Raw genomic sequence first — 9,544 nt, 5'->3', positions numbered from 1 at the left:
CAAGGGTGGGCCAAAGAGAGCAAGGACTTAGTACCACAGTGGGATCCAGGCTGGGGACAAAGGTAGAGGCTGGAGACAGGGAGAGCGAGAGTCGCCCTGGTGACCCAGGGCAGGGCAAGCTGGGTCTGAGAGGAGAGGACTGATTGGGGGGAGGGGAGAGGAAGCAAAAGTCACACCTGAATTTCTGCCTCTTGGGGAATCTTGGCCCTGGGAGGAATCTTGCCTCACTGGATATGACGTCAGGGGAGATCCTCTGTGCTGGGTCTGAGTTTGACATAGCAGTTTCACACCATGCCAGGTGTTATCCATACAGACATATGTTGTTTTCACACGACATCACCTCCAGGTGGCCCTCCTGCTTTTGGTAGGGTGATTCCCTTAGATACAGGAAGAAACTGGGATATGTATGAGGGTGCCAGAGAGGAATGGGGTCCACACTGCTCAGAGCAGGAATTGTGACCTGCCATCAGGACCCCCAAATAAGGAACAGCATCTGGGGATAATGGGGGATAGGGTAGGCTTGAATCAGTGGGCAGAAGGGGTCTGGAGATACAGACTAGGGAGTCACACACATGGGTGAAGATGGCCAAAACGCTGATCACTGTTTAAATGTGTGATGAGTATCACTCTTTTTGTATATGAGCTTGAAGATGTCTGTAATAGAACATCCAAAGAGCTTAAAAAAAAAAAAAACTGAAGAAAAACAAAGCAAAGCCTGGCTGGCTTGGCTCTGGTTGATCAGCGACCTATGAACCAGGAGGTTACGGTTGGATTCCCGGTCAGGGCACATACCTGGGTTTCGGGCTTGATCCCCAGTGTTGGGTGTTCAGGAGGCAGCCAATCAATGATTCTCATAATTGAAGTTTCTATCTCTCTCTCCCTCTCCCTTCCTCTCTGAATAAAAAATATATTTATAAAAAACCTGTGTGACTGTGTATCTCCATGTAGTATGTGTACCTGCTGCAGGTATGGAATCGGGGCAGAGACATCCAAGTGTTTGTACATAGGTGTGAGTCCATCACCATAAGCACATATTGTGCAAACTGCAGCATTGGGCAGAGCACGGGGAGAAGTTTCAGTTCTGTCCAGGCCTTCTACACTCATCCCAACATCCGGCGGGGTGATTCCCCTCATGAGCACAGCCATTGGCGCTGTAGTATCCTGTAGTATCCCATGTAACTCAGTATGTGAAACCGGGCAGCAGTGTGCCTGAACTTTAACAGAGTATGTTGGTGTGTGAACACAGTTGTCTGTGTGTGAATGCCAGGAACTCACTAAGTGTGGGTGTATGAGCACCCTGGTCCCCAGTCCAATAGCAGTAGATTCCTCATTCTCTTTTGCACGATTCCCACCTGCTCCCCAGCGCCCCCTCCCCCGAATCTGGCTGTGTGGAAGATGGGAGACACCTGTTGGGGGCTGGGAGCGGCAGAGCCCACCGGGGCCTCTCTCCTTGCGTCCCCGCCCGCCCTGCCCCGCTCCGGTCCCGCCCCCGCGGCCTCTCCTAGCAAAGCTGTGTGAGCGCAAGGCGGCCAGAGGAGCGCACGGCGGCAGGAGCGCACAGTGGGAGACCCAGCGCGGGAACCGAACGGAGGCAGGGGCCGCCCCAGAGGCGGGCGTAGAGGGAGAGCCGTGGAGACGCCGGGGGCAGCGGGCCGCGCCAAGCTGGTGAGTGCAGCCGCGGGGTGCCAGGAGCCAGAGAGCAGGCGTCGAGACCCCTCCGTCCCCTGCCCACCCTGTCCGGGGCTCTGTGCCCGCCGCCCTCTATTCCTGCGCTTCGACTCCTTGGTTCTAGTTCTCTGTGTCTCTGCCGCGTCTGTTTTCCCTGTGTCTGTCTGTCCCCTCCACTGTCTCACCCTATCTCTTTTTAATCTCTTCTGTCTCTGTCTCCTGCAGCGTAGGTCTTTCCCGTTCTCTCTCAAGCCTTGTCTCCCTAATTGTCTCTCTGTCTCTGTCTCTCTCTTTGGACTGCCTGTTACTCAGATCTTTGATATTTATCTCTTGCTCCCCTCTTTCTCTTACCTCCCCTGTCTCTCTACCTAGTATCTGTATCTCTATCAATCTCATCTCTGTCTCTCCATTCTTGAATCTGCCTGATATCTCCATCTTGGTCTCTCTCAGTCTCTGTCTCTTCCCACCTTTGTCTCTCTGTCCCATCTTGATTTCTCTCACCTTGTCATATTCTTCTCTCTCTCTCTCTCTCTCTCTCTCTCTCTCTCTCTCCCTCTCTCTCTCTCTCTCTCTTTCTCTGTCTCTCTGTCAGATGGCTCTCTCTCACTGTCCCCCATCTCTCTCTGTTTCTTGGTCCTTGTCATCCTCTTTGGCTCAGTCTCTGCCTGTCCTCCATCAATGCCCATTCCTGTCTCTTTGGCTTTGTCTCTCTTGCTCTTCTACCTCTCTGTCAATCTCTGAGAAAGCTATCTTTCTGTCTGTTTCCTTATGGCCTCCCTGCACTTCCCTGAATCCATGACCATCTCCCCTTGTGTTGGAGGTTGCAGGGGCAGCAGGGCCCAGCAACCATAATGCCCTCTCCCACAGGCAGCCCTTTCTTCCGGGCCCCGCCTGGTGCCAGCTCCCCCACCAGCGGGGGGACTGCGCCTGGAAGCTGTGATGGAAGCCCTGCAGAGGCAGCAGGCAGCCAGACTGGCCCAGGGGATGAGGCCATTGGCCCCTCCACACCTACCGCCACCACAGCCTCCTTTGCCTGGCCCTGGGATTCTGCAGGCCCTTGAGAGGGCCTCGGGGAAGGCTGGGGCTGAGAAAGAGGAGGATGCCGGAGAAGATGAGGAGGGGGAGGAAGCTGGAGCCGAGAAAGAGGCAGCTGAGGAGAGTCCTCTGGGAACCCAGGGTCCCAGCTCACCTTCCAGCCAGCCCCCTGGACCTCATCCCCATGAGTGGACCTACGAGGAACAGTTCAAGCAGGTAGGAGCCCCTCAGTGTCAGGCCCTCCTCTCTTCCTCCTTTCTGAGCAAAAGCAGAGCCTGATCATTAGTAGCCTACCCACCCCTGCTGCCCTCTGCCCTCTGCCCTCTACAGGATGGAAAGACAGAGACAGAGACCTGGAGAGAGACAGTGGAAAGATTGAAGGATAGTGACAGGAAGGAAGAGATAGGCACCCAGAGACACAGAGACATGGAAAGAAGTGCATAGGCAAATATTAAGAGGTGCAGAAGACACCCAGAAACATGGAGGCCGACAGACTGGAGGCTTTTGGTGAGGTTAGAAGGGAAAGTGGGAGGGATGTAGGAGCCCTTAAGAATTCTTCTGAGGGTGGGGAATCTGGGGACTAGGCATTCTAATGTCAGCAGCATCCTACTCTAACTTCTCACACACCAAGTCACAAGGTCATATTTTAGCGACCTGTGGGAGTGTCTTGGGCTGCCTACTTCTGTCTTTGGAAGTAGAATGGAGGTTGCCACTCTTTTGGTATCGCCCTCATCTCTTCTCTGTCACATTCCCCCCATCCAAATCCTCTGACTGCCTGAGTTCCATGAGTGACAGTTCCCAGCCTGTGATGGCCACCACAGGCGCAGTGTGACTAATGGGCCACTGTGCATCTGGGAACGACAAGATCTTACTTATAGGGTCATATTTGAGTTCTTCCTCCCTACAGAACCCATCTGGATGTTATTCTAAGGCACTACTCCAGGCTGTCACTATGAAGTATTTGGCAGGGCTGTGACTGTAGGTGTGCTGTTCTGGCGGTGTTACCTGTAGGGCAAGCACATCAAACTCGTGGCCAGTGGGCCGCACGCTTCGTTTATTTAAACAGTGAAAGGTGTTAGTCTTGGGTATTTTCCAGAAATGTTCATCTGTGGTTAGCAGTCTGTGGCATTAGTGTATAATGGAGTGTTACTCAGGACTGTGTTACTCTGAAGATATGGCTCTAGCGACTGTTTCTCCTGGGTATAAATCTGGGGATTATTACTTGGAGAGTATGGATGTTATTTGTGGGCATCCATCTAAGGGCTCAGTTCTTGTGGGAGCATAGATCTAAAGGTGAATCTCTGAGGTTTGTTACTAATGGAGTTTTTACTGAGTTCTTATTGGGGATGGTGTGTTACCTATAGATGTTACTCAGGGACTCTTACTCTGGGGTAAATGATTATTACTCTAGGGATTGCTCCTCCTGGGTGGTATTTGGGAAGTGATATTGGAGGTGAGGCTCCAGGTGACTGGGAATGTGTGGGATTACCCCTGGGACTTTCAAGTCCTGACCCCACCGGTCCTGGGTGGTGCAGGGCCATTGCCTCTGTGGCAGCTTCTGTAGTGGGAAGGTCACTGACCCTGAAAGGAGATCAGACTAGATGGTGGGGCCCTAGGTTTCAATCCAGGAGCTTCTGAGCATCCATCCTGCCTGAGGGATGGGTTAGAGTCATTATCCCCAACCCTGGCAGAGATGTGAAAGGCAAGAAGCCCCTGCAGGAATGACCAAGAGTGAATGAGTGCCTCAGATACACCTGTCAGTTTCCTCGGTGTGGAACACAGCTCCAGTTTGACTCCCTCCCTGCACTCTGTGCACTCCCGGCAGGGCAAGCTGAGCCTCCACAGCTTCCTCTCTTCCCCTACTCCCCAGATGGGTGTTTGACCTGCCCAGGGCACTAGCTGTAGAGGGCCTCTGCACCCAGGGAGAGAGCGCCCAAGGTCTAGGAGTTCACATTTCAGATCCTACTTACCCCTTCAGCGGGGGACCCTTATTCAGGATACAACCTGGGTTGGGGTCACAGCGGGGAGGGAGGTTAGCAGAGCTGGAAAATGACCTCAGTCCTTCCCCAGCTGTACGAGCTCGATGCAGACCCCAAGAGGAAGGAATTTCTGGACGACCTGTTTAGCTTCATGCAGAAGAGGGGTGAGTGTGGTGATGTAAGGGAAAGACCTCCATTTACCAGGGTTGAGGATGGGAGATCTCAAGTTTCAGTCCCCAGCCTGGGTCCCCTCTGCAGAGGCCTGAGCTGGCCAGCACCTATCCTTTGGGCCCTCAATAGCGTCTTTAACCTCTGACCCTGCCCTCCTCCTCCACCCAGCAATTAATTAGTGGCCAGCCCACTGGCAGGTTAATGAGTGTGGGATCAATTGGGAAGGTGGGAAGGGGAACTGGTGGGGGGCTGGCCTGATTGGAGGGGGCTTCCCAGGACTAGGGGGCTGGGAACACCTTGGTCCTCTTTTGCTGACCCTTCTTCCAGTCTCGTCTCTCCCAGTTTTCCCTTGCCTCGGGCAGGGGACACCCAGTGTGCTCTGCAGCAGAAAGGACTGGGATTAGACTGAAGGAAGGACTTCTCAAGGGGTAGGCTGAGAACCGTGTGAGTTGGGGCTGTGGAGGAGGAGGAATCAGGGTGGGTGGCAGTCCATCACTTAGGCTTCTCCCCAGATTCATGGGTCCAAAGACTGACTCATTATCTCTCTCTACAAAGCTAATTAACTCACTCTGAGCGTGGCCTGATAAGCTGCTAATTAACTGGCTGCACTGAGCCCCCCTCCCTAGTGCAGAAACTGGCCAAAGTCCCTCGGGCCCCCACCCCAGGCCCAGCACCCCTGAGGAATTCATTCCTAAGGAGGGACCCTCATTGGGGCCCAGATCCTTTTGTCCCCAGGGAGACCTAGTCACTGTGGTCCCAGTGTACCCTCCCTGCCCCTTTCTTGAGGTATCCCCTCCACTGGGGGTTGGCGTAGGGTGGTCAGAGCAGACCCTATCACTTCCCCCACCAGGCTCAGAGCTATGCCTCCCTCAAGTCTTCCCTCTCTCGAGTCCTGCCTCCCTCTGCAGGGGGAGGGGGTCTCCCGGGGCCGATAATTTCCCCCCATTAATCAGGCCGCAGCTAATTGTTCGGGTCCAAAGGCGGCAGCGGAAGGGGACGGGATCGGTAAGGAATTAACTGGGGCCCATCGCTCAGCGCAGACAGGCCCCTTTGTCAGGACTGGCCGGCGGGGGCGGCGCGGGCTGCGGAGTTGGCGAGCCGAGGCTGGGGCCGCTTCTCCCATCCACCATCCTTCGGCTTCACCCCCGCCGGCCGCTGCTTAGGGGAGTCGGGCTGCTCAGCACTGTCAGGAAGTCCTTCTTACGGTCTACTCCAGGGGTCGCAGACTAAAGCTTGGGGACCAAATCTAGCCTCCTGAGAGTTAAGCATGTCACTGTATTTTTAAATAGTGTAAGAACCTAAAAGACAACACTTCCAGACGTGTGGAATTCCAATTTCAGAGTCCGTAAACGACGTTTTATTGGAACGCAGCTGCACAGCTGCTTCCAGCTACAGTGCTGGGCGGAGTAGTTCTGCAGAGACCGTTTGGCCCACAAAGCCTGAACATCTCACATCGGCCCTTTACAGAAGTTTGCCTACCCCTGGTCTAGCCTCCTGCTCCTCCGTGGAGCTCCACGGGCTCTGCCTAGAATACCAGCTCCCTCCCACTTCTCCTCCTTCCTTTCCTTCCTCTATGTCCCGCCCTGTACCCCGACCCCGTCCAAGCAGCTTACTCCTTCAGCTCCCCAGGATGCAGGGTCCTTTCTTGTGGCCTGACTCTTTGCTCACCCCCCACCAGGGACGCCAGTGAACCGCGTGCCCATCATGGCGAAGCAGGTGCTGGACCTGTACGCGCTGTTTCGCCTGGTGACGGCCAAAGGCGGCCTGGTGGAAGTCATCAACCGCAAGGTGTGGCGGGAGGTCACGCGCGGCCTCAGCCTGCCCACCACCATCACCTCCGCCGCCTTCACGCTCCGCACCCAGTGAGGCCAGGCGCGAACACCCGGCGGGTGGGGTGGAGGGAGCACCGAGGGAGGGGCAGGGGAGGGGAGGGGGCGCGAGGCGGCTCCCGGGCGGGCGTCTGGGTGGAGGTCCTGATCAGCAGGGCCCGCTTCCCCAGCGCACATGTCCCCCCCGCCCCCAGGTACATGAAGTATCTGTACCCATACGAGTGCGAGACGCGGGCGCTCAGCTCCCCCGGGGAACTCCAGGCCGCCATCGACAGCAATCGGCGCGAGGGCCGTCGTCAGGCTTACACCGCCGCCCCGCTCTTCGGCTCGACGGGGCCGCCCCCTCGGGGTACCCCGGGCCCCACCTCAGTTCCTGGCTCCGCCCTGCCAGCGCCCACGCCCGGCCCCCGCCCCGCCCAGGTCTCCGCCTCCAGGCTGCCGGCGCACGCCTGCGCGCAGCTGAGCCCGAGCCCCATTAAGAAAGGTGTGAGGGGCGAGGCACTGAGGTTTAGGGGTCTCTGAGACCCAGGGGTACGCTGAGATATAGGGAACATTAAAATAGGGGGACAATGAAATGCGGGAGGCATTGAGGTATGGGGCAGGAGGGACTGATGGGGCGCTGAGATTTGATGCACTCTAACCTTAGGGGTACTGAGGTTTGGGGTCAATGAAGCCTTGGGAACCCCGGAGTAAGGGTTACTGTGGTATGCGGCTGAAGGTCCTTTATCCAAAACAATTCCATTTTACACCTGTCCACCCAGGGTTCCTATTTGCATGTGGTTTGTTCCTTCTGTGACCTGGATTATTTAACAACTGAGAACAGGAGATCCTCCAAATTTTGGACCATTTTAGACATATATTGGCCCTTTGGGTCCTGGCCGATGTGGCTCAGTTGGTTGGAGCATCCTCCTGTACACCAGAGGGTGGTGGATTCTATTGCCGGTCAGGACACATACCTGGGTTACAGAGGCAACCTACCTCTCTCTCTCTCTCTCTCTCTCTCTCTCTCTCTCTCTTCCTCTTCCTCTCTCTCTAAACAACAACAAATCAACATATTGGCCCTTTGGGCTCTCCAGTTTCAGAGCCTCTGGCTGAGACTCTGGATGGGAGTGGAGATTGAACTTGGTGCTTGAACTTGGGTGACTGACCTCCCTTGGTTCCAGGCCTGGGGAGAGAACTAAATGCAGATACTGACTTGATTGGGGTCAGGGGAGCTGAATTACCTGTTTTTCCAGAAGAGAGTGGAATTCCAACCCCTCGACTGGCACTGCCTGTGGGCCTGGCCTTGGGACCTGCACGGGAGAAGTTAGCACCAGAGGAGCCTCCAGAGAAGAGGGCTGTGCTGATGGACCCACCTCAACCTGACGCACCCCCAAGTTTTCTGCCCCATGGCAAGGTTCCCCTAAGGGGTGAGGAAAGGCTTGTTGCTGATAGGGTTTTGGGCCTGTGCACTGTGGGAGGACAGACCCATTACCTGATAGGAATTGGAGGTGGGGCAGACAGATCCCTAAATAGACAACTGTGTGATTACAGGTGTAAGGCTGAAGTCGAAGGGGGGGGGGGTGTCTATGGGGATGGAGGAGGGAGCTTGTAAGTCTGAAGTCCGATTCCCAAAAATGTGACTCCCCTGCCCCCTCCTGGACAGAAGAGCGGCTGGATGGGCCTCTCAATCTGGCAGGCACTGGTATCAGCAGTATCAACATGGCCCTAGAGATCAACGGGGTGGTCTACACAGGTATGGGTGCTGCATGCTGTCTGCATTGGCATGAGGTCAGAGGTATTTACATTGGCATGGGGATTTCAGACTTTTTCTACTTGCATGAGATTCAGGGATATCCAAACTTGCATGGGTAATATGGGGATCAGGGGATTGCTACATTGGCATGGGTTAAAGGGTCTGTCTACATGGCATGGGGGTCAAGGCATGACCCCTCTATGGGTACCATGGGTACCTTGGAATGTCAGCCTTGTCATGGGCCTATATGTCAGTGTAAATATTGTTTACCTGTTCGAGGGTATCTATGTTAGCATAGAAGTCTCTGACTGACCCAAGGGGTTTGTCCTCATTGGTTTGTGGCAGAGGTATGTGTGTGGTGTTCTAGCAATCAGGTCACTAACTTTTGTTTCCTTCTTCTGTTTCCCTGTCATTCCCTCTCCTGCTTGTATTTTCCCTCTACCATCTCCTTACCCCTTTGCCAGGCATCCTCTTTGCCCGCCGCCAGCCTGTGCCAGCTTCCCAGGGCCCAATTAACCCTGTACCCCCAACCCCTACAGGGCCCCCTTCCAGCACCTCACCCTGAGAGCTCACATTTTGAATTAAGAGTCCTAGTCCATTGCTGGGTTGGTGGAGACACCCCCTCCACCTTGATTCTTCCAGAGGGCCCACCCTAGGACCCAGACCTGGGAAGTGACCACTCCCCCCACATGCCATGTGGACTTGAAGCCAAAGAGTTTTCTTTTGATGTTACATCTACCTCATTGTAAAGGGAGGGCACTTCCTCTCTGGCCAACTTCAGCAGCATCTACCAAAGAGTCCTGCCCCTAGTAACCCCCATCATCTCCTCACTTTGTCAATGTCATGTCTAGGACCCTACCTCTTGGAGTCAGACCTGCTTCTTCTCTTCAGGAGCCATGTGAAGGGTTGGATTGGGATGTTGTGAAGGAGATGTCCCTCAGGTCACATCTGGATAATAAAGCTGTAGTCCCTCCCTCCCCAGTGCCTCTTCTTGTTTGTATCTGGGGATTGGAAAAGGAATTGTGTGGTTTACAGGCTGCGTTGGGCCAAGGGCTCTCAGAGGGAAGACAGAACAGCAAAGGCCTATGAGAATAGAAGAGCTAGGTCTCATGAGTCAGACTGCCTGA

General features: G+C 54.9%; 1 protein-coding gene across 3 annotated transcripts; it reads left to right on the top strand.

Moving 5' to 3' along the window:
- Window positions 1–2,592: 2,592 nt before the first annotated feature.
- Window positions 2,593–8,982, top strand: ARID3C (AT-rich interaction domain 3C; the record flags this gene model as incomplete). 3 transcript variants are annotated; one of them, XM_080668751.1, is made up of 7 exons in its annotated part: window positions 2,593–2,919; window positions 4,774–4,846; window positions 6,532–6,715; window positions 6,877–7,166; window positions 7,918–8,091; window positions 8,328–8,417; window positions 8,882–8,982. In XM_080668751.1, 7 exons carry the CDS (start codon window positions 2,608–2,610, stop codon window positions 8,980–8,982), a joined length of 1,224 nt encoding a protein of 407 aa, XP_080524877.1. The 3 variants fall into 3 exon arrangements, with proteins under 3 accessions (XP_080524877.1, XP_080524876.1, XP_080524875.1); XM_080668750.1 differs by lacking the exon at window positions 7,918–8,091 and having other exon boundaries at window positions 2,608–2,919; XM_080668749.1 differs by lacking the exon at window positions 8,328–8,417 and having other exon boundaries at window positions 2,608–2,919.
- Between the last annotated feature and the right edge of the window lie 562 nt (window positions 8,983–9,544).

This window comes from Plecotus auritus (genome assembly GCF_963455305.1).
Source record: "Plecotus auritus genome assembly, chromosome: 5".
Lineage (NCBI taxonomy): Eukaryota > Metazoa > Chordata > Mammalia > Chiroptera > Vespertilionidae > Plecotus > Plecotus auritus.
This window is presented reverse-complemented; position numbering and strand designations above follow the sequence as displayed.